Genomic DNA, 24,610 nt, shown 5'->3' on the forward strand with positions numbered 1-24,610 from the left:
GTATTCTCTGTCTCAGGTGTCTCCTCTAGAGAGTAATGTCAGTGAATCAGTGTGCTCTCTGATGTTTGCTCAGCGTGTTCGGACTGTTGAGATCGGCCCCTCATTTTCCTCACGACGTCAAGCAGAGAACTCCTCAACATCCTCCTCACCTACTCACGACAGTGTGGAGGTACACCATCACTCTCACACACACACACACACTATTATGTGCTCATGTGTGAAAACAATTATGCTTTTGAGAACTGAATTACAAGCCCCCTCTTAAAATGCCTGTAAGTCTTTCACCCACAGCTTCTACAAGCTGCTGTGGTCAATAATATGCTATCTATTCATCTATTTTCAGTTTCATTATTTTGGCTTGACAAAGCCAGCATACTGGATTTGCACATTCTTGGGCTACAGTTTTTTCAAAGCCCTAACAAATTTGACCAAATTTCATCATGGACAGTTTCCCATAGCAGAATATAAAAAATCCCAAATACTTCCATCTCCCATCTACACCTATCTATCTGTCCATCCACAATTATTCCGTCCACCCACCCATCCATCCATCCATTGGCTCACCCATCCATTCACCTATCCATCCATCTACCATCCATCTGCCCAACTTCTTATTGACCATCCATCCATCCACCCACCCTTCCATCCATCCATTATTCAGCCCATCCATGTGCCCACCCATTCATCCACCCACACATCCATGCGTCCATCCATATATCCATCCGCCCACCTATTCATCCATCCACCATCCATCCATCTGCCCACCCATCCACACATCCATCCATCTGCCCACCTATCAAGTCATCATTTTTATTTGTATAGCGCTTTTCACAACACACATTGTTTCAAAGCAGCTTTACGGAAAATCATGCATTAACAAAAAATGAAACTGTAATATCTATGAAGTCTTAGAGTGATCATTGTGTAGTTTGATTAAATATGATTGTAAATTGTGTATTAAAATTAAATAGTAATTGTATTTAGAACCCCTGTGTGCAAGCTGAAGGCTACTGTGCAAGGAACACAAAACTCCATAAGATGGTTAATGGAAATAAATAACCTTGGAAGAAACCAGTTCCCCTCTGGCTAACCAGCATGAATATAATTCAAATATTATTTATTTATATGCAGTGCAGGTCATGGTTTAATTAAGTAATAAATTAAGTAAGTGTTAAGGTCCAGTGTTTAAAAAAATAATGTTTTATGAACTGTAAGATTAATGACTAATGTCTTTGAAGTCCATCCTGGTTTAACTGCAGAAGTTAAGATGCATTGTCCTTTGTAAGTTGGCTGATGAAAGCTTTTGTTGGCACTTAAATGATAGTCTATGTATTCAATTTCAATAGTGCAGTCCATCAATAGACAAATGTGATGCAGGCAGAGATCAATGAGGTGCATCGCAGTTCAACCCTAATTGTGAATTGATCGATAAATTAGATGTATGCCTGGCTAAATAGATGAGTCTTTAGTCTAGACTTAAACTGAGTGAGTGTGTCTGCATCTGAACAGTGTTGGGGAGAATATTCCATAGTTTAGGATCTACCTCCTTTTGTGGATTTTGATATTCTAGGAACTTAACAAGCCAGAATTTTGTGATCGTAATGAACATGATGGAATATTGCGTGTCAGGTCACTTAAGTACTGTGGAGCTAGACCATTCAAATCTTTGTATGAAGTTAACAGAATTTTTAATTAATAACAAATTTAACAGGTAGCCAATGTAACGACGATAAAATGGGGCTAAAATGATCATATTTCTTGGTTCTAGTCAGCACTCTGGCAGCTGCATTTTGAACCAATTTAAGTTTATTTATTGAACTTGCTGGACATCCTCCCAGTAATCCTTTACAATCTAGTCTTGAGGTCATGAACGCATAAATTAGTTTTGTGGCATCGGCAACAGAGAGCATGTGTTGTAACTTAGCAATATTTCTGAGGTGGAAGAATGCTGTTCTACAAACATTGGAAATTTGATTTTCAAAGGACAGATTTGTATCAAATATAACACCCAAGTTCTTTGCTGTAGAAGACAACATAACTACATCCATCAAGAGTCAAATTATATTTTAGCAGCTTATATTTTGAGGTTTTTGGTCCAATAATTTGTACCTCTATTTTGTCAGAATTGAGTTGAAGGAAGTTTCTGGCCATCCAATCTTTGATTTCATTGATACACTGCTAATTTGGAGAAATGTGAATTTTCATTGGGTTTAGAAGAAATATAAAGTTGGGTATCGGCATAACAGTGGAAACTTATTCCATGATTCCTGATAATATCTCCCATCTCCCATCATGATTCCTGATAATATCCATCCATCCATTTGCCCACCCATCCATCCGCCCATCCATGTGCGCATCCATCTGCCCAATATTTCGCTCATCAACCATCCACTCACCTATCCACCCATCTACTGATCCATCGATCGGCCCAACCATCCATCCACCCAGCCATCCATCCACCCACCCAACTTTCCATCCAAAATCCATCCGGACACCAACCCACCCATCCATTGGTCCGCCTATCCACACACTCCTATCCATCTGCCATCCAACCTCCCACCCATCTATCCATCTGACCATCCATCCACACACCTATCCATCCATTGGCTTGCCCATCCATTCACACACCCATTCATCCACACACCCATCTATCCATCCAGTGGCCCATCCATCTATCTGCCCATCCACATCTGCATCCATTTGCCCAACATTTCGCCCATCCACCGTCCATCCACCATCCATCCACCCAATTATCCATCTCCCATCCATTCATCCATCTGCTCACCCATCCATGTGTCTGTCCATCTGCTCACCTATCCATCCATCCATCCATTGGCTCACCCATCCACCTGAGCATCCATCTGCCGAACCACGTGTGCATTCATCTACCCAACATTTCGTCCATCCATCCACCCATCTATCCACTGATCCATCGATCGGCCCACCCATTCATCCACCCAGCTTTCCATCCACCATCTGGCCGCCCACCCATCCACGCTCCCATCCACCATCCAGCTGCCTAACTATCCATCTGCCCACCCATCCATTCATCCTTCTGCTCACCCATCCATGTGTCCAGCTGCCTAACTATCCATCCACCCACCTATTCATCCATCCACCATCCATCTGCCCATCCATACATCCATCTGCCCACCCATCTATCATCCCACCATCCATTCACAATCCATCGGCCCACCTATCCATCCATCCATCCATCCATTATCCACCCATCCATATGCCTATCCACGTGCGTATCCATCTACCCAACATTTCGCCCATCCAACATACATCCCCCCCTCACCTATCCATCCATCCACCCACCTATCCATCCATTGATCCATCCATCGGCCCACCCATCCATCCGCCCATCCATTTACCTATATATCCACTATTCATCTTCCCACCTATTCATCCATCCATCCGCCCACCCACCCACTCACCCTTCCATCAGCCCATCAATTCATCCATATTCCCACCCATCTATTCATCCACCCATCCATCCATAATCCATTCATCCACGTGTGCATCCATCCGCCTAACCTTCTGTCCATCCATAAACCCATCCACACGGCCATCCATCCATCCAACTTTCACCTTTTACCATTCTTTCAGGCAAGGCTTTGTAAATCCAACAGCAACTTTTACTTAATAAACTTTCCTTTTCTTATGTTTTATGTTATTTGTTTGATTGAGAGTGTAATTAAAAGTATTTAATAAATAAATCATGTGTCTTTAATGCTGTAGCTGGACTCTCCTCCCGTGACTCCTGTCCCACTCCCCATCTCAAGGGCCAGTAGTGCTGGTTCGACCCTCTCCTCCACCTCTAAAACCCCCAGCACTCGGCGGAGGTCCCACAGCCAGCTTTCAACAGGTGAGGAGACAGAAATACCCACTTTTTCACTTTAAAGCCAACTATTACAAGGCAAATTTGTTTCAACAGCATTTCCAAAGACATCTAAATTTTACAGAGAAATAGCTGCTTGTATAACATCCTATTAGAACTTTTGCAAATATTAAAAAAATACTGTACTTCGTAAGCTGCCTTTTCATAACCACACACTTAATAAATGTAGCATATTTAGCAATTGGCTCATTCATTCAGTACAGGTCACAGTATATGTAGTATGCACCAGTTTCAAATCCTGGTTTGCATTGTGACCATGTAATTGGTTGGTTTACAGATAGACAGGTAGACAGAAGCAGCCCCTTGGCTGGTGACGGTGGGCAGGTAGGTGGGGTTTTATGTGGTTGGTTGCTTGGCATGAAAACGCTCGGCATGGCATGGTGCCCCACGTCTCACCTTGTCAATGCCTACCCATCTAACACAATGCCTTTAACTTCGGAAAGCTTTGTGTGAGTGTGTTTTTGTTGAAAATTTTTGCCGTTTTGTTCTTTTGTACTTTGTGTATTTGGTTTTGTTTTGTACGAGCTTACTGTTTTTGTCAATTTAATTTATATCTTTTTTGTCTGTTGTGAGTGTTTTACGTGTTCACTCACAGCTCTGCTTTTGTTTGGCCAGGCTGCCCTGTAGTGGTGGCAAAGGATAATGTACGTTTCTTATTTTTGACAAATGTCAAATGTGACTGTGGAGTTGTCGCAGATATGAAGGACAGTGTGTCTTTGGAGGAATGAGTAACATGATGATTCTGCAGCACAAAGCTACTGATCATAGCCAATGCAGCACATGCTCATCAAACTCAACATTTAGTGTGCGCACAAAAATGGACGCACCTAGTCTATGATATGTTCTGTTAAGTGTGCAGCAAAATAAAGGGTGACAAGTTTTGCAATGTGCACTTGGTGAAACTAAATGCCAGTGGCGTCTGAACTAAGTGCCGTTGGCATCTGAACTGTATGGAAAGAGCTTTCTATACTGCATAAGAATGTAAAAATACTATTTGAAATTGCAGTAATCTAGCAAGTCAAATTTGACTGAGCAGCATATTTTAGGGTAATTTAGTTTCTTCTGCTGTTGATCATCTGTTGTGTGGTGTCCATAGGAACAGCATGATTTATAAGCACAGTATTTCCACTGCTCACTTTCTTTTTTCTTTGTTTATAGGACGAATGAAGTTAACAGCATGATAACCACCTCAAAGGGGAAGTACTGAGTGCTGTCTTTAGTCCTCCAAACCTCTCGACCAATTAGCTCCTTTCTTGAGGATTCTACCAATAACAGACCTGCATTTCATACTTGATGGGAAGGGGAGGAGCTTAACCGGCAAAGCAGGGTTCATGTAGGGAACTTTTATAACAGACATCAACTAAAGAGACATTCCTTTTGATCGGAATGATTGACGTGATGTAAGATGATATGTGATTCAAGGTAAGGACCTCTCAACACCTGCTGCCTCAGGACGAGAAGACCCTTCATTACGGCAAAGTATTTCGGGACAGTAATGCACTTTAGTCTAGTCTAAGCTGTTATTTGTAGTGTTATTGTTATGTAAATGCCAAATTGATCTAAAAATGCTTCAATGTATGTGTGTGTATATATTGTGTGTGTATATTTTGATTTTTTTTTTTCACAAGATCTTGAAGAGAGCATGTTCCTTTCCTGTTTAAGAGATTGTTTTTTGATTATTTTTGGATTTTTGTCTTTTTTTTAGCACAATTTCTTTCATGCAAGAACAGTTCATATTTCTACAACTGGTAAGCTTTTACATTTTTATTTGAATGGTGGCAATAAGAAATAATGGATATGCAAAGTTTGGTTTCTTAGTAGCATTTTGTCTTTGTATATAAAAACCTGTAGGCCATTCAAAGCTTGGACCGTCTTCCTAATTCATGCATGTCTCTCAGTGTGCTCTCATTCATTTTAGGACAATCATTAAATAAATTGTGCAGTAAAGTCAGACCATTATGGTATACAGTGTTTGCTTAACTCTGCTAGTAAACAGGAAGACAACTTATGTAAATAGAAATGCATTCCATATGACCCCTCACTGAGTGAGCAGTACATCCTCAGTGTACATTCTTTTTGTCAAAGAACCACAGAGTAAAGCTGCTGTTCGTGATTCTGGGGTGTTGCTTGCTTGTATTCACATCAGTGTATGTTTGTATGCAATTTTGTTTTTGTACACTGTTTTTAATAAATGCTCTGAACCAACCTTTGAAAATAATTGTTCCTCTCATTACACATTTTAAGAGCATTTGGCTCAGTTGTGATTGAATGTCTTAGGGGCCCGTTCATACTGAAAATGTTTTTTGTGTCTTTGGCCATTGCGCCACGTCTTGCTGCTTTCTTCAGTGTCTCGCCGTTTCGAGTTAAAAATAAATTTAAGATGCTTTCATTCTCTTCTATTTGTTGCATTGTGTCTAGGTTTTTTTTTTTTTTTTTTTTTTTTTTTTTGTGCAAGAATGCATTCAATCCAACAGCCCCTTAGTCTACTGAAAAGAGGAGTACGTTTGAAAGCTGTTGACCGTATTTTCAGCAGTGTCCATGTTGGACAACCTCGATTGTTCATGTTATGGTTCAATTCAGTTATTTTCAAATCTCAAAGTGCCAAACCTTTATCGCAAGCCCTTTCAACATTTAATCGTGTAGGATATGATTTATAGGTATAATAATAAAAAATGTAACCAGTTAAAATGCAATTTCTTAATCAATGATGGAATTGCTAGTAAAAAAGTATACATTTGATATCAGGAATGATCCATTTGCTCTGTAATTTGTCATTTGCACTAGTAATTTGTAAACTGCACTTATAAAAACTTGTAATTACCCATGGAAATACCCATTCTATATAAAAAAATGGAATTTCAAATAGACAAAATATCTTGATATCTGTAACAGTATTTGCACTATTAGAATTGTAATGATCTTTCACTCCTGTTCAACAGGCAATTACAGATATCTAGATAGTTCCAAATTCCAAAAACATCAGCTATTTACTTGTATTAAAAATGATAATTTTTTTTATATCAATAATTACATTGTTGCTAGTGCAAATGTCCATTCCTGATATCAACAACTGAATTACACAAAAAATGAATTTAAATTTATTTTAATGTTCAATTCAGTGTTTTTAAGATATCTGGAAATAGATTTCAAATTTAATTAAATTTAAAAGTATCTGGTAACACTTTACAATAAGTTTCCATTTTTTACATTGGTTAATGCAACTAAGTTAATGCATTAGGTGTCATGAACTAACAATTAATATAATTTTACAGCATTTATTAATCTTTGTTAATGTTAGTTTACAAAATACAATTATTCTTTGGTCATGTTAGTACATGGTGTATATGTTGAAATTAACATTGCCCAATTTTAATAAATGCTGTTTATTGTTAGTTCGTGTTAACTACTGCAGTTAACTAATGTTAACAAATGTAAGTTTATTGTAAAGTTTTACCAAGAAATTAAAGAGCTCATGTAATTATTTATCAGACTTCTGAATTATAATTTTGCATCCTTTTGAAGCTTGAAGAGGAGGCCACCATCCGCTGCCACTGTATGACATCAGTGAGCAAAACATTGTTTCTATCCCTTTGTGTACTGAAAAAGAAACCAATCCAAAAATATGGGTTTAGAACAACATGGGGTATATAAAAATGACTGAAAATTCATTTTTTTTAAACTATCCCTTTAAGCATAATGTTTCCTTCCATTCAACACAATAAGACAAATTATGAAAAAATGTGTGTTCTGTAAAACAATTCAATATTCTGTACACAGCTATCCTGAGGATTTTGTGTGTAGTTTAATACAACAGTTATTTTAAAAAGACTGCTGTCACTTAACAAATATTATATACAGACATTACAGTGCTTTTTGTTTCAAAATGTCAAATTTCAATTTTCTATAATGAATTAGGAATTAATTCCACATTTTTAAACGATTTAAATGACCCAGCACATTTAAACATTTTGAATAGAAGTATATCCAGTGCAATCAACTTTCCATTTATGTAAAACAAAATAATGAAAAAAAATAAAAGAATTTAGAAAATGAGATGATGTAAAACGTGACTGATTCATACACATTCAACTGACACCTTTTGTAAATGGCACTGTACCATGTCAGATGCAACCTGGGAAAAAAACTCTTCCAAATATTTGTATGTATTTAGTGAATTCCATGTTTTTCTTTGTTCCTAACAGGGAAGCTTTGAAAATGTAGTAAACAAGTCTATCTTTTCTATTGAGAGTACCTCTGCATCTGTGTGTTTATGTACAGTATATTTGTGTATGTACAGAGTTTGTGTCTCAAACAGAAGACTGGAGTTTGGTCAGATTCCTCTCATGCATACTGTGATGTCTGACCAGCTCATCTGAGCGGGCAAACTTCTTCTGACAGCTGAACCAGCGACAAGTGAATGGCTTCTCACCTGAGAAACAGAGAAAAATATGGCAACACACATTTTTATGCTGTGCTATATTCTCAGTTCAGATGGAATTAATGCATATACAACAAATAGGTCAAATCATTTTTGTAAAGTTTGAGACAGAAAAGGTTTACGCACTTGGTTTTACCTGTATGAGTCCGAGTGTGGGTCTTAAGATGGTCTGAGCGAGAAAACTTTCTTTGACATGTCTCACACTGAAAGGGTTTGAATCCTACAGGGCCAAAGAGAGGAGGAGACACAGAGAGACTACTATGGGCTTCAGACATTCAAGTGCACTCAGTAATATTTTGCACATGATATATGATGACACCTTATTGCGTAGATGCAGTATTATGCAAATACAAAGTTCTCAGGTACAATTCAAATGTGCTCTTCACCATCAGCCATGACTGATTTATTTTGTGTGTGAATATTGTCATAAAGTGAGAAATATTCAGCATGCCTGCGAATTTTCACCCAGCACCATATGTAGCCTAAAACAAAGCAGCATTTTCTCTAGACTGTTAATCTCTGGAGTCTTCATTTCATATTTCATTTCATGTTTTTACTGCAGTAACACTAACTGGTAACTGGTTTAGATGCATATTAAATCGATTAGGGCAAATCTGTAAGACGTCTGTAAGAACAATGGTAAACTTTCATGAAGGCAAGTACAATTCAGAATGGTTAAAGGGGTTCAAATCTGGACTTCCATGGACAAATTGTTGACAAAGTTTTCCTCCTGTTCTATCCTTCTCTTGTTCTAACAAGCCATGCTTGCCTTCAGATATTTTAAAGATGACAAATCATTAGGCCTGTGTTCTGCTGAACTCATATCATTCTTGTTCAAATAAAATGTCCAAACAAATGCATGCAGTTCCAGTTCCAGTTACCTTTATCATGTTTTGTGGGGCGGAGAATTTTGGCAAGTGAAAATGCTGAGTGGCTAGTGATTTTGGAATACCACAAGCCATAGTGGCCGGTGAGCCAAAAAGTTAATGTCAAGCCCTGTGGTCCACCCTAAAGGTCAAAATGCCCCCCAACCCCTACCTCAGTCCTAATACTGGCCCTGGTACCCATCATTTTAAATACATCATGAATCTGGAGGTGAAAGTTGTGGAGTATAGAGACTAACCTGTGTGTCTGCGCTGGTGTCTCTTTAGCTGATCAGATCTGGAAAACCTGCAGCCGCAGCCTGGGTGGTCACACTGGTAGGGCTTCTCTCCTGTATATGCATATCATACAGTTCAGATCATATTGAATGGACAAGACTTGACTCTTTGTCATTGACAGAATAATTCCACAAGAAGGCACCATTTGATTAATGGTGTAGCATTTCCATTTACAGCTTTCCCCAAAGTGTAATTAATCTTTGGCCGATAAATTTGCAAGTGAAAAATGCTACATGCCACGAGGTTACTGTTTTGCTCACTCCACAAACAAATTATTTCAACTCGTCCCTCCTTTTCTTTAAAAAATGGAGGTTACAGCGAAGCACTTACAATGGAAGTGAATGGGGCCAACTTTGTGTGTGTTCATAAAAGCAGTTACATTCATTCTTCTGTTAAAACTTGTGTATTATTTTCGATGTAAAGTTGTTTAAATTGTCATTTTTACTGTCGTTTTAGGGTTTTAGGGTTTATGCCATTTTTCCGTCATGGGAACGAAGTTGTAACATTGGCTATAAATTTACACATGAAAGGTAAGTTATTTAATCACACTAAAATCATGTTTACACACATATTGTTTATGTCTTGTGGCTATACTTTTGAAACAGTGTTACCGTTTACAGATTGGCCACATTCACTTCCATTGTAAGTGCCTCACTGTAACCCAGATTTTTTTTATTTTTTTTTTTTTTTTGCCACAAATGCTGTCAATTGAGTTGAACTTGTGCTGAACCCGTAATATTCCTTTAAGAGTAAACAGTTGAATAACCCAATGCATCTTTGTATGACTGAATGAAAGATACAGTCATGTTGCCATGATACCAAAGCAGTCCTGCCCCCTAAGCGACCCCATGTTCAGTAGGAGTAGGGTAGTGTGTATGTGTGTGCATTTGTGCTTTACACATTAATCATGGTTGTGAATCACTGTTATCAGACTCATACTGACACAAAAAAAAAAAAAAAAGAGAGAAATTCAAACATCCAGGGACGTGATCCTGTAAATGAATGTTTTCTGCACTACAGGGGAACTTTTCTCGTCTTCTAATTTAAATCCCTGCCACCAGTGTCGGCCAACCCCTATTATTGGAGGTCTGAAAAATAAATATATTCACATATGAAATATGGCTTTGTTAAGCACAAATTCCAGCATGCTGCCTGACATAGTAAATCACACCATGCTCCTTTTTCATAAAGGAAAAAAGCAAAGACCTAAACCTAAAGGGGTCTCCAAAGTTTTGCAGGCCCTGCTACATATTGTATAAAATTGAGTGTTATATTTTAAGCCTGACCAATAATAACGTGTATATTCTACCATACCATAACCTATGACTTTCTTTCTTCCACAGAAATTAAAAGGAGAAAATAGGCAGAATGTTAGCATACACTGAATTTTAGTCACCATTCATTTTTATTACATAGAATTATGATGCAGTTAAAGTGAATGGTGACTAAGGCTATAATTCTTCCATCTCCTTTTGTGTTGGAAGAAAGACATTCATAAGAGTTTGGAACTACAAGAAGGAGAGTAAATGATGACAGATCCCTGTCTTACATTTTAATGCAAATAGTTTTTCCCCCAAATTAATTTGAGATCAAACTATAATATAGTATACTTCCTATTGGGACCATAATAGGACCCTTTTACATAGTTTCTTTTAACAGTGTGATTCTAAACCAGAAAAAATAAACATTTGTGTCATCCATCTTCTGCATAGTGAACTCTTGCTGTGGTTGAACTCACCTGTGTGTTTCCTTTCGTGCATCTGCAGGTGGGACATTTTGAAGTATCTCTTACTGCAGCCAGAGTATGAACACATAAACGGACGTTTCTCACTAGTCTCTGATGATTTCACAATTGAGGGAGTGATGCCTGGTACTCTCCGTACATCCTGGAGAGATAAAATAAGATAGTAATTGGCATTCAATAAAACTTTGTTTGCCAATTCTGCTGAACTATTGTGTCTCTGTTTGTTTTAACATAGCATTTCCCATTTCCATTACCAACCCCTGGCTCATTTCTGCATCTGACCAAACCCTCTTATCTAATGGCCTGTTAAACATCAGTTCAGCTTTTAAAAGCATTAAGGGAAAGAAGGGAAAGACACAAGAGAATGATAGATAAAGTGAGTAGGAAAGTAAATGTTCTAAACATACTGTACTGTATACACATACATGCATATGTACTGTTCACTGGACAGTCTCAGCTTTCTATGGCTCTGATGGATGTTCATTAAAAGTTTATGATTATATATAGTGTAAGTGGAGACCATGGGCTGTTCGTGGAAACCCGGCCTTTGCTGCTAATGGACTTTAAGAAAGACGATCGCTCGTGTACTCTGACACAGACTAAAGGAGATGAAAGAGCACTGCACCATGAGTATTTAAATTATGTCATTGTCATTCTTTTCTATGCAAACACACCTCCTTCCAGTGGAAACTGGACTTTAGGGATGGATGGATGGATGGTGGATGGACTTAAATTACAAAAAATGCTTTTTGGGGCCATTTTCATTGAATGTACATGACTTGCTGATCTGTTATGTAATTTCATTAATTACTTTTTGAGGATTTGTATAAGGTATTTCCTGCCCACTTTATGATAATATTATTGTAAGAATGTTATCTGTGTCTGTCCACAGGTAAAATAGGTATGTGCACATGTCTTTGTGTTTGATAGTGTTTGTGTGTGTTACAGTCAGTCACCTACCTGTAGTCCTCTAAGCACACCATGTGTGTGTATGTGATACTGGGTGTTGCAACTGTACACCACAGAAGCCAATCCCGCAGAAGGTTCACTCTCATAACTCGCACTGTGACTGGACACAAAACCAAAGAGAGAGACCAGTCACAAACAGCAGAGAGAAAAAAAGGAGAGACACTAAGCACACAGAGAGAAACCAGTCACATAGCAAAGAGAGACATAAAACAGACATATGCTGTACAGCATAACATGAAATCTGGATGACAAACATGAACAACTAAAGTTACATTGCTTTAATATACTGTATATAGACAATCTTCATTTGGACACACTTATTAATTGTGGCCCTGTGATACGTTTATGAACTTCTTATTAGAAAGGGGACATTGTCAAAGTTAGAAACTGCCATAAATGATAGCAAAGAATGGCTGTGAGTCAGAAGGCGGATTTCTCCATGTGGGCAAAAATGGATGAAGAGCTAAAGACCTGTAAGGCTTTTTCTTTGTCCAATTCGCTTCACATCCCAGACTACAGAATCAGCCATCGCTAGCCCAGTCCTCCCACAGCCCATCCATTAATTTGTTCAGTAGATAAACACCCAGTTGTCATGGCAATGAGGGATCAGAGGGTGGATACCAAACCTTTTATCTGGACAGCTGACATAAATCTTCTGTCTAGCGTCCCAGTCACCTAAATCAGTGGCATAGTTCATCTACCAACCTAGGCAATCACTCTCACACAATATAACACACCAAAAAAGAAAAGAAAAAAATCCCACAATTCTGTAGGACTTTCACCTCTACCCTTCAGCCAGTATCTTCAACATCTCAAAGTCTCTCTCTCATACATTCACTCAGTGCCCCTTCAACACACCCAGGGTCAGACACAATATCTGGGTTGGACTGGTTGACTGAGCAGGATCTATCACTATCTCCTCCTCTGCTGTCTTCACAGCATAATTAATGCACTTAATTTCAGTCTGCAACTTTAGTTTAAAAATGCTGTGCTACATCAGAGGATAGTACATTCCATCCTCTAAAACAGACACCAATTAGCACATATGTGCATCCCCTCTGTATCAAACAGAAGGGCTCTATCTGTCTGCTCTCTATTTTCATCTCTCAGCCCCTCTCTCTGTCTCTTTACCATCTGACCTCTCTCAGAGAGCTAGGTTAAAGCCAGTGCTTTTCAAAGAACTGTAGAGAAGTTTAACTCCACTGCCACCAGCTGCTGTCTGCATCAACTTCAAATCAACGAACCTTGTGTACAGGGTGTCACTGGATCTGCACCCTTCTACATCCACCCACTAAATGTACATTCCCTTCCGAAATCTGTTGTCAGTGAATGAGTGGCACCTCATGTTACCTGCTTTGATGGCTGAATTATCTTCTCAACTACATAAGAACAGAAGTCCCTCTTCACCTTCAACAAATGCCAAAACACTCTGTGCTAGCATGTACTTTGTATTGTGAAACTCTCATGTTACTGTCTCCCTAGAATAAATTGTTTTTTTGGTCAAAAAGGAATTAGGTGGAAAGGAAAGGAGTGGAATGGATCAGAAAGGCACAGAAATGGATGGCAAGGCAAGGCAAGGAAAGGGTCAGAAAGGAAAGGAAAGAGTTCAGTCAGAAAGGAAAGGGTCAGAAAGGAAAGGAAAAGTCAGACAGGAAAGGAAAGGGTCAGAAAGGAAAGGAAAGGTCAGACAGGAAAGGAAAGGGTCAGAGAGGAAAGAAAGGGTCGAAAAGGGTCAGGAAAGGAAAGGAAAGGAAAGGAAAGGGTCAGAAAGAGTTGGAAAGAAAAGGGTCAAAAAGGAAAGGAAAGGAAAGGAAAGGAAAGGAAAGAAAAAACATCAGTCAGAAAGGAAAGGGTCAGACAGGAAAGGAAAGTGTTAGAATGGGTTGGAAAGGATAGGGATGGAACGGAAAGGAAAGAAAAGGAAAAAGGTCGGTCAGACAGGAAAGGAAAGGGTTAGCATGGGTCGGAAAGGGTCGGAAAGGATAGGGACGGAACAGAACGGAAAGGAAAGGAAAGGAAAGGAAAGGAAAAAGGTCGGTCAAACAGGAAAGGAAAGTGTCGAAAAAGGTCAGAAAGGAATGGGTCGGAAATGGTCAGAAAGGAAAGGGCCGGAATGGAAAGGAAAAAGGTTGGTCAGAAAGGAACAGGTCAGACAGGATTAGAAAAGGGTCGAAAAAGGAAAGGAAAGTGTTGGAAAGGAAAGGGTCAAAAAGGAAAGGAAAGGGTCAGAAAGGTAAGGGTTGGGAAGGGTCGAAAAGGAAAGGAATCACAATTACAGATCAACACATTTTTACACAAACCCCACCAACCATCTACTAGAGCCGGAAATGTAGGGACATACCATAGAGACCTCAGAATCACATGATACTATGTGAGAGAATGTACCTCTTGATGCTGGGCGTCAGTGAGCTGACGGGGTTCCAGGTCACACATTCCAATTGGGATGCCATTTGGTACAGATTATCACTGCCAGGGGAGAGGAGACAAAATAACTCACAGGTCAAGTGACCCAACTTTCACTACTCAGCTTCTAAAGAAGCAAAGGGAATAAATAAGCCAAAAAATAGAATGGAAAGAAAGGGCACAGAAAGAGATGATAAAGTATTTGAGAAATGTGTTTATATTTATTAATGCTGTTTCATTTTTTTCTTTTCAAAGTGATTAAGTGCACATTGTCAACAGTATGGTGTGCTGATGTCTCTTAGTAATCAGCCACCGCTGAATTATAAACAAGGGATTTTTCAGGAACAAGCTAAACTGGTAACTTGTTTGGCACTGTGGAAACTGCTTACACATTATTGCAGTCTCTTCATGCTGAGAAGAGCCATCTCACAGCCAGCACACAGGTCACATGTGTTCCTGGCTGGAGAGTTGGGTGCCTGGCACAGTGATGTAATAATGTGATGTCACATTGATTTCTGGGTATTGTAGGCAGGGAAGGGTTTGGGGAAATGGCCTTGACTGATATGATGTTATTCCTTTTACTGTGGGCTGAAGAAGTAGTTTAAAAGGCAGGTAGTGTGCGTCAAAGAAAATACAAATTTAAAAATAATGAAAAGGTTTGTGAAAACTGTGTGACAACTTAATAATAATAATAATTAAACTTAATAATTAGTGAATAATAATTTTATGAAAAGGTCAATTATTTTGTAGTTATTTATTTGTAAACCTATTTGTTAAAAGAACAACAACTACTACTACCACTACTAATAACAAAAATTACTACTACTACTTATTATTATTATTATTATTATTATTATTATTATTATTACTATTCTTAAATGAGTATTTCTGGTCCTGGAAGGTTAATTTATAAATATAGTTAATTGCTTTAACTTGAGGGCCCATGTTATTATTATTATTATTATTATTATTATTATTGTGTATAACTAACTATGATATCAGAGAATAGACTAGTGTTGATGATGTCTCATTAGTGCTTAATGGTTGACTGTCATGTTGCTTTCCAATTACTTACATTCCATTAAAGCTTATACCAGTGTTTTGAAATGCAACAGACAGTTTCTAGGCCAAACTTTGTTGATGAAATACATACTGGAATTTCCCTCTTCTCTCCCTTGTAATCTCGCTTTATTGCCAAGAGTTGGAGGCTCTGGGGTCGCCGGAACACAGTGCAACAGTATAAGGTTAATGTAAGGTTTTTTTTTTTTTTTTTTTTTTTTTCTTATGATGATTCCTAAAGGCATTTCAAGTTCCAGGCATAAGTTTTATGTTTACAATAAGGAGGGGTCAGAGTGGGAACACTCCGTCCACGTCTTATCAATCCTAGTTCCGTTATTTTGAGTTCTATGTGAACTCCTTTTTCTCCAAACAACATGAGAGCTGTATGTGAAGAATACACACTGATCCCTATGGCACTGATGCTGAAAATGTTTACGCTACATTCTTTTCCATCCTTTTGTTATGATTTCATTTTCACACCTTTCTCGTGGCCACATTTACACACATAAGAAAATTCCAAATAACATCAGAATTTGGTCATATTCTGATTCTCATTCTCATAATTTGGTCATTCGGTATATCTAGTGCAACAGAATATTAATTTAAACACTTTAACACTTTAAAATAACATGGTATTCGTTAGCATCAGTTAACGCAATATTTAACATGAACTAACAATGAACAGTGCTTTAACAGAATTTTTGTTACAGTTAATTGTTAAGGTTAATGTTTACTTCTACATATAATAATACATTTTGTACATTAAAATATGTATACAATAACATTAGTTAATGAATTGTGCACTAACATGAACGATGAATGGTATTTTCACAAATCAACATTAACCAAGACTAATAAATGCTGTGAAATATCATTGTTCATGATAGATAATGCATTATCTAATGTTAAAAAATAAAACCTTATTGTAAAGTGTTAACATTTACATTGCACATGTCCAAACTAAAGTAATTATGAGTGCTACGAGACAGTTGTGAAAAGCTATTGAAGAAACATTTTTGGAACAATTATGTATTAATACATGTATTCTTTTTACAAACATTCAGTGAAACATAAATAAATACTGTATAAAAAGCACCATACATTTTGCAGTTTTTTTAAATTTTTGTTTGCTGTTGCCAAAAGTATGCATTTAAATTAATGCATTGATTGAATTACTGTGCGAGCATCTCCAAAAGTCAAACAAGAGAATAGCAGGTAAAGAAGCATGTCTTCAGTTATTCAGCATATGCTGATTGCATGTATTCAAGTATATTCCAATAGCCGTGAAGCATACTGTATATATTTTTTCAGAATGACAACTTAACCAGAATGAGGGCTTTAGTCCAAAAATTATGCATGTAAATGTGGTCAATGTAAAGTTTACTTTAAGTCCTTTTTCCAAGCTTTCCTCTCCCTTCCTCCATTCTCCTCATAAAAAAACATATCTCTCTCTTTCTTTAAAGTCTTTCCTCCTTTTCTCTCCTGTCTCTGGTGAAGGACCAGGTAGGGAATGGAAGAGCAATTTGGAGGAAACGGGCAGTAGATCACTGAGAGTGTATTTTGGCCTGTTGAGAGCTGCTGTGCAGTTCTTAACCTTTGTGTAGACAGCAAGGCTCACTGCAGTCTTACTAAGGATTTATGAACTGAACCATCCAGACTGGGCCTCACTAATGCAGAATTCAGTCACTCACACAGATTCCCAAAAACAAGAGGGGGTAGTACCACACCAATAGATCAAGCCAGTGATATGAACAGATTTTACTTTTTCATACTCTAATTAATTTAGGTTATCGTTTTAAATTGTTAAATTCAAAGAATCTATTATTTCAGTGTACTATAACTCCTTTTAATTAATGGGTACTTTAACGTTACAATTAATGTAATTACTTGCAGTATATATACTGTAGGCCTATTCATTCTTATTGTTTCCTGCATGAAGAACCACATTTAAAAATTATTTTGCCCAAAAGATATCTGGAAACTGTGGACACATTTACAGTGTCTTTTTCTAAAATGTTATCTAATGCAATGACATTCAAACATTTTTAAGTCTCCAAATTAATTTTTTAGTGTCCAAAATCTTTTTAGGGCCAGCTGCATGCTCTGATGCTTAAAATGACTTTTGTTGGTGTAACCTAATGTCGTCAGGTTGATTATTCCACGCACACACACACACACACACACACACACACACACATATATATATATATATATATATATATATATATATATATATATATATATATATATATATATATATATATATATATTTTTATTTTTTTTTTTCTTTTTTTTTTTTTTTTTTCAATTAAACCAGTTAATTTAGATCAAGAAGTACATTTTAGGTTGCTTGACATAAATTTTTTACAGTGTATTTTTAATTTATAAAAAAAATACATTGTAAATGATCATGGGTAACACTTTAATGTTTATTTTGTTAAGGGTGTATAAAGGGGTTCATAAATGACAAATAAGTAATTTTCAAATGCATTATAAATCATTGATATGTGGTTATAACAACATGGATTAAAAGGGTGACTTTCATGTAATACCTGCCAAAGAGTGAGTCATTTTACCTTGCATGTTTTAAATGCCTAATAACACTTATTCAACATTAGTAAACTATGAAAATGTACCTTAATATAAAGTGGACACATGAAGCATTTATTAAGGAGTTGCCAACCTGTCCATACAGTTCAGAATGGTTTAATGGTCATCAGGCTTTATTATATGATGTATGCTGTATATGACCATTAAGACTTGAAATGTGTTTTTGCAGAGGATTTTAGATAACTAGGACTAGGTAAGTTGGGACAGCACTCGGAGTTGCACCATTCTTTTGACATCAACGTGACAAGGAAATTGACAACACAAGTGAGTCAAGACATTACAGTAAATTATATAAACACAATGCAGACTGAAGCAAAATGACATAATCCCACCATTTAATCTAACTATAATAGTCTATTTTTTCTGCACTGTGACATAAATCGTGAATTAGGGCATTTTAAGTTTTTGATTAATATAAGCAAGACATTATTTTCTCCCCTTTTTCTCCCCAATTTGGAATGCCCAATTCCCAATGTGCTCTAATTCCTCGTGGTGGCAAAGTGACTCAATCTGGGTGGCGGAGGACAAATCTCAGTTGCCTCTGCGTCTGAGACCATCAACCCGTGCATCTTATCATGTGGCTTGTTGAGCATGTTACCACAGAGACATAGCGCATGTGGAGGCTTCACGCTATTCTCCGAGGTATCCACGCACAACTCACCATGCGCCCCACCGAGAGTGAGCCACATTATAGTGACCATGAGGAGGTTACCCCATGTGACTCTGCTCTCCCAAGCAACCGGGCCAATTTGGTTGCTTAGTAGACCTGGCTGGAGTCACTCAGCATGCCCTGGATTTGAAATCGCGACTCCAGGGGTGGTAGTCAGCATCTTTACTCGCTGAGCTACCCAGGACCCCCCTATTACGCATTTATAACATTTAAGTGAAAATACTCACTATTTAGCAAGTATTGCATGGAAGTCACCCTTTTTATTCATGATGTTATAATTTCAAATCATTGATTTATAATGCATTAGTCATTACTGAAATCCCTTTATAAACCCTTAACAAAGGGAATATTGATGTAAAATGTTACCCTAATCATGTAATGCTTATTTAGCTCTGTTGATGCACTGGAAACAATTTGCCTAGTGTGTACATTTTAAAACATGGTAAAGAAGGTACCTGTTGAAGGCATTTCTCAAAAGTAAGGTCTGACTGTCAGGGGAACTGTGGCATCCATAAACATTTGGGGTGACAGGGTACTGCTGCTCACCTGTATACACACAAATCAAAGCATAAGTAGAAAACACTCAGTGGACATAATTCAGCCATATCTGAATAATACTGACCAACAAACAAGAAGTGAGATGTACTAACATAAATTCAGTACAAGTCCCAAAATTATTACAATCGATTTGAAATAATTTTCTGTAAAGAGTTACATATGTTTTCCTGTTTACGAGTGAAACTAAGCGTTTTACAGGAGATCTAACAGAGAGGTCTTTTGGGGGCAACTAGCAGAGTGTGGTCCCATCTTTTCTTTGGTTTTACAAACAGCTCAGAGCTTCCTGAAAACATAAAGCAGTCACCAGCCTGCCTGAGATTCAGAGAGAACTCTGGTCTTTCCTTCACGGGCCAATAGAATCAGTCCCCTGACAGTGCTAAACTTTCCTCTCACAATCCACTATTCTGTTTACTCCTGACATAACCGTCCCGAGAAGAGAGGTGAACATTTATGGCAGCATAATTTATACCTAATGAACTTTGTTGCACATACACACTCCGCTGAGTGTTTTGACATATTTGAAAGAGGGTGAGATAAGAATTAGAGTTAAAAGGGAAAACATTGAGTATTAAAAATGTAATTAAAAATCTGACATAAGATTACTGACATTAAAAATCCATTTGAGACGTAATCTCAAGATGACCTTTCTTGTGATGACTTTAGTTCCTCTGTGAACTGCAGATATAGTTAAATCCAGATAGAAATGAATTTTATCTGTCATACTATACTTGTTTACACACTCATAAATCATTTTCCTGCACAGTACACACAGTGAAGTGTGTCATTTCTGCCCCACAAGTGGCACCGAATGGAATTGCAATAATAACTATCCAAACAGGTTTCCAGAAAGTCGGTCAAACAGATAGTCCTACCGTAAACTCACACTATTGGTTGAGGGACAGAATGCTCAAACAAACAGAGCAATGTGTTAATGGTGTCACAGAGCCACAGTGTTTACACTTTTCAGGGAACTCCACATACACATGGCTTACTTATAGTTGTCTCTGCATTTTAAACTGGGATAGGAGAAAAAAAATGTCCATCCATTAACTTGTCACAATAATTTCCAACATTTCTACTCATTTTTACCAAATTTCAGAGTTTCACCTTGATTCTCTTCATCAGGAATTAAATTCAAACTACACGAAACTTTTCACTGCTAGTTGATACTTTGGTACCACTTTGATTTTTCTTAAGGTTTAAAGGCAGCCAGTGGTGCAAAAAATATATATGCAACACATATAGGGGGGGCCGAATCATCCCAAAGGGAGGCGCCTGGATGGCCAAATGTTCTTACATAGCTACAGTAACTTGTTTACAGAAACTTGCAATTATAGATGGTTGAAATTTTTAACAATGTATTTTATCATCGAAAAAGTTACACACAACACCTTTTATGAATTTAAAGTATATTACCGCAATCATATGCAACCTGATCCTATGAAAATTAAATACATTTGGCAACATTTTTTCAAAATAATATTTTGTAGTTCATTACATGCACTACAGCAGTTCCAATGTGAAATGTCCACTGTGGCACTAAAAATTTGTTAAATGTTCTCCCAAATAGATCAGGTGTTTAAGGTAGCTCTATCGAGTTTTAAATCAATACAACTGACACCCTACCCTAAGCCTTAAACCTAAACCTAACCAATAGTATCAATAAAAAACAAATGTGAGATGAACCACCAATTTGCAGTGCTACTTTTGGCTCATGACGACTCGCATGCTCTTCAGGACTTGTACCCTGGTCCTTTGCATCGCAAGTGCAATGCTCTATCAGTTAAGCTACTGCGCAATTTGATTATGCTCAAACAAACTTGTAAATGTAGTTGGTTTTGCAGTGTAGTTGGTTTTAAAATGTATCGCATTAGTCATGCACTATAGTAAACATGTTTAGATGTCATAGGATAACATTGTGTGAGGAACATGGTGAAAAGAAAGTGTTTATGAACTGATAATCTGCCGTTTTACTCGTAATTTGTGTGAGAGTGAATAAAAGTCTTTGTTGTAAGTATAAAAATGTAGGTATAGTAACATGACTCTATGAGACTAGGTTGATCTTATGTTTGTAAGGTGTTTCATTGGTCACACTAAAAACACATATGGGCCGCTAAGAACATGGATCCTTACCCATGGTGTTTTGCAGGGACATAGGGTCCTCTTGTTTGAAGGCATGGTTGGGGAATGGTGGAGTGTGTTGTGCCGGTGTGTGACTGTAACTAGGTGCTCCATCTAGTGCTACCGTACCATAACCTGGAAGGGAGAAATAGAAACAGGGGAAAAGAGTGAATGAGGCCATTAGTGCTTGTTTACTCTCAGAAAAAAATACATGTTTTCTCACAGGATATATTAGATATCAGTTAACTCATTTGTCCTTTCCTTTTATTTACTACAGAAAGAGGAGAGGAAAGCCTGTATTAAAGTTTTCTGACATTTGGTTGGTTGACATGGATTTGGAGGGCTGGTTAAAGGGATAGGGTCAGCAAAACTGATGACGCAAAGATGGTGTGGCGTAATGATGGCGTAATAGTTACGCCTGAAAAACTGCACAATTTGAAACAATATGCATCCCTCACCATCAGACGTACCATTCATTTGGTGAGGAAACCCGCTTGAGACCAATAAACTTTTACAATGATTCACTGTCTTTTTGGCTTTTCTTAAAGTTGAGCTGATGATAAATGGCAGAAGAAAAGATACTGGATCTTTGTAAAGTCTCAGCAGTACTGTGATTTAAACATGTTGACACCAGATATTTGTGTTCTGATCTCTTAGGTTTAAAGGAGAGGAGATGGTTCTCATGGTGTTGTAATTCATCAACAGAAAGAAAAATAGAGAAAGATAAGAGATTTAGAGACTTCAGGGACTAAGGCTTTGATTTTTCGTATATGGCGTATGGCAATCAGAAAGATAAGGAGGGACTGTCTAAAGATGGAAGATGCTTTTGTTGATGCTGATTTTTTTAAAATAGACAAATAAATGATTAAAGAGCAAAGATCATAGCCTCACTATGCTGCAACAATGAAAAAATGTTCCTTTTTTTCTTGTTAGAATCTACTTTGTGAAAACAGCATCTTCTCATTCTCATTAAAAAACTGAATGAAAAGTATATATACTGTACGCACCAAACAAAGTTAACTGTTCTTTATGAATCACTCTTAAAACAGGCTTAGAGAATGTTTCAATGAAATGTTGATCATTAAGTGTAAACTACTTGTCTAAGCCTTTGATGAGAAAAATCTAAACTAGTTTTCATTAAAAAAGTCTTTAAAATTTTTCAGAACAGGTGTAAAGAGACTAGAAGTGCCCTTCAGACAGAAATCTGGCAGCAGAGACAATAAAATGAAGATCCAAGACATTTATTAAAGCTGACCCTTCAGATAAAAACCTTTTATCTAGTGGCTGTTTAATTATAGCCTTTCAAAATACAGTCCTGTGCGTCTTATGGTCTTATTTTCGATTAAATTCAATCATAGAAAAGTCATGTGAAAAATGGGTTTTATCTTGAACCTTCACCTAAAAGCATAGCTTTTTCCCTTTATTATTAAATATGAATAATTACAGATATTTGATATTTGTAAGATATTTAAGATATTTCAAACAATAACAGTAACTGATTTAAAAAAAAAAATAGGATTTCTTTATCACATAAGAATAGCATTTTCAATAAAGAAAAAATAATTTACACTGGAAAAAAAGTTATCCTAAAAAACTAACATTTGTGCTAACATTTAAATTAACTGGTTTGATTCAAGTCAGTAATATTTTTTAACACCTACATTAATTTACACAAGCAAAATTAAATTTCAAGGGTTAGATCAAGTAGAAATAGATCCTTAAGGTAACAATTGCAGGTTACCACTTTTTATGCTGCATGTGACATAGACCCCTTTAAAATCATTATTCTTTTAAGTATTCTCTCATGCTTATTGTGTAGCTAAATTAGTTTTAATTAGAGTCCAAAATGTTATTTAATTGGACTAAATTTACCAAACAAATTAAGTTGTACCAATTACAGGTTACCACTTTTTTCAATGGGATAAGAAATTATGAATGAGTCATTTGGAATCCAATTCGTACATTTCTCACATACACAAACACACTATCAAGCTTAACACAAAACCCTGGTGCGAACATCTGATGTCCACTCTGAGTCTTCATGTTCTTCAAGCTTTTTAAGAGAAAGTTTTTGACCCAAGACAGAGAGAATATGAGAATAAACCCATGAGAGGGGCGGCTGTCTCACCCTGGTTACGCGGGGCAGGAGGGCTCTCCATGCAGCCTGGCAGATAGGGTCCACCGGAGAACATCCTGCTCTGGCTGGAGGGAGAGTCTGTGAAAGCCCCATGCCTGCAGCCTCCAGGCCCTGTGAATTGGCCTGAGAAGTGTACAGTGAAGGCCCCTAAACCACAGTGGGGATCCTCGTGAGGGTCTGTGCCCCCCCAGCCCGGCTCCTGTTTGACGAATGAATGGGATGGCGAAGAGCCATACGGGGAGCCAGGGTGAAAGTCCAGTATCGGCCCCCACTGCGGAGCTCCACTGACAGCTAGGGAACAGTTAGTGGTCCCCCCCGGCAGCGTAGGGACCGCTGGAAGCAGAGTGCTCAGGTCTCTGATGTCTGATCCCATCAGGCCACAAGACTCGGTCAGCATTTAGAAGGACATTTTTAATTCCAAGACTCTTAATAACCTAAAACAAAAATCTGGGACTAGGCTTCAAGAAGAACGTAAAGGGATCCTCATCTGAGAATTTAAGAATAAAGAATAAAACCTCCTAAATCTCCACGATTAAGAACTTGCAGGGGCATTCTGCCCCTGAAGAAGTCCTAGAAGATGTCCAGTCCAAAAGATTGTGTGATTGGCTGAGATGGGTGCTGCAGTGGACAGCCCTGGTGAAGCTTTAGGAGAAAAGCATAGACAGGGATCGTGAGAGTTTGAGGTAGGAGTAACTTAACTCTTGTGCATTTGTGTGGGTCTGTCAGCTCTAAAACCACCCCACCATCTCTGTAGGAGGAGTCACAACCACTCTTGTCAGAAAAATCATTTCTTCTGTACCTTACTCATCTTTTACTTGAACAGCACTTTCCACCCTC

General features: G+C 37.7%; 2 protein-coding genes across 13 annotated transcripts in view; one reads left to right on the forward strand and one right to left on the reverse strand.

The window, feature by feature from the left end:
• The window catches only part of LOC127416948 (kinesin-like protein KIFC3), an 83,946-nt gene extending 77,585 nt beyond the window's left edge, over positions 1-6,361 (forward strand). For 3 of the 7 annotated variants that reach the window (XM_051656570.1, XM_051656569.1, XM_051656571.1), the window contains 4 exons: positions 17-169; positions 3,745-3,871; positions 4,182-4,228; positions 5,063-6,110. In XM_051656570.1, coding sequence (XP_051512530.1) covers positions 17-169; positions 3,745-3,871; positions 4,182-4,228; positions 5,063-5,071 — 336 coding nt within the window. In that variant the 3' untranslated portion in view covers positions 5,072-6,110. Of the gene's footprint in view, positions 1-16; positions 170-3,744; positions 3,872-4,181; positions 4,229-5,062 lie in introns of all 7 variants that reach the window. The other 4 variants (XM_051656565.1, XM_051656564.1, XM_051656567.1 and 1 more) reach the window with 2 other exon arrangements.
• Positions 6,362-7,662: 1,301 nt separating this feature from the next.
• On the reverse strand, positions 7,663-24,447 carry LOC127416960 (Wilms tumor protein homolog). 6 transcript variants are annotated; one of them, XM_051656605.1, is made up of 9 exons: positions 23,765-24,447; positions 21,649-21,771; positions 19,413-19,503; positions 14,601-14,681; positions 12,207-12,309; positions 11,241-11,388; positions 9,466-9,555; positions 8,479-8,562; positions 7,663-8,333 (listed from the first exon to the last, which is right to left on the reverse strand). In XM_051656605.1, the coding sequence occupies exons 1-9, from the start codon at positions 24,168-24,170 to the stop codon at positions 8,212-8,214; spliced, it is 1,248 nt and encodes a 415-aa protein (XP_051512565.1). In that variant the 5' UTR covers positions 24,171-24,447; the 3' UTR covers positions 7,663-8,211. The 6 variants fall into 6 exon arrangements, with proteins under 6 accessions (XP_051512565.1, XP_051512564.1, XP_051512563.1 ...); XM_051656604.1 differs by having other exon boundaries at positions 12,207-12,315; XM_051656603.1 differs by having other exon boundaries at positions 23,741-24,447.
• Between the last annotated feature and the right edge of the window lie 163 nt (positions 24,448-24,610).

This window comes from Myxocyprinus asiaticus, chromosome 26 (genome assembly GCF_019703515.2).
Source record: "Myxocyprinus asiaticus isolate MX2 ecotype Aquarium Trade chromosome 26, UBuf_Myxa_2, whole genome shotgun sequence".
Taxonomy (NCBI): Eukaryota; Metazoa; Chordata; class Actinopteri; order Cypriniformes; family Catostomidae; genus Myxocyprinus; species Myxocyprinus asiaticus.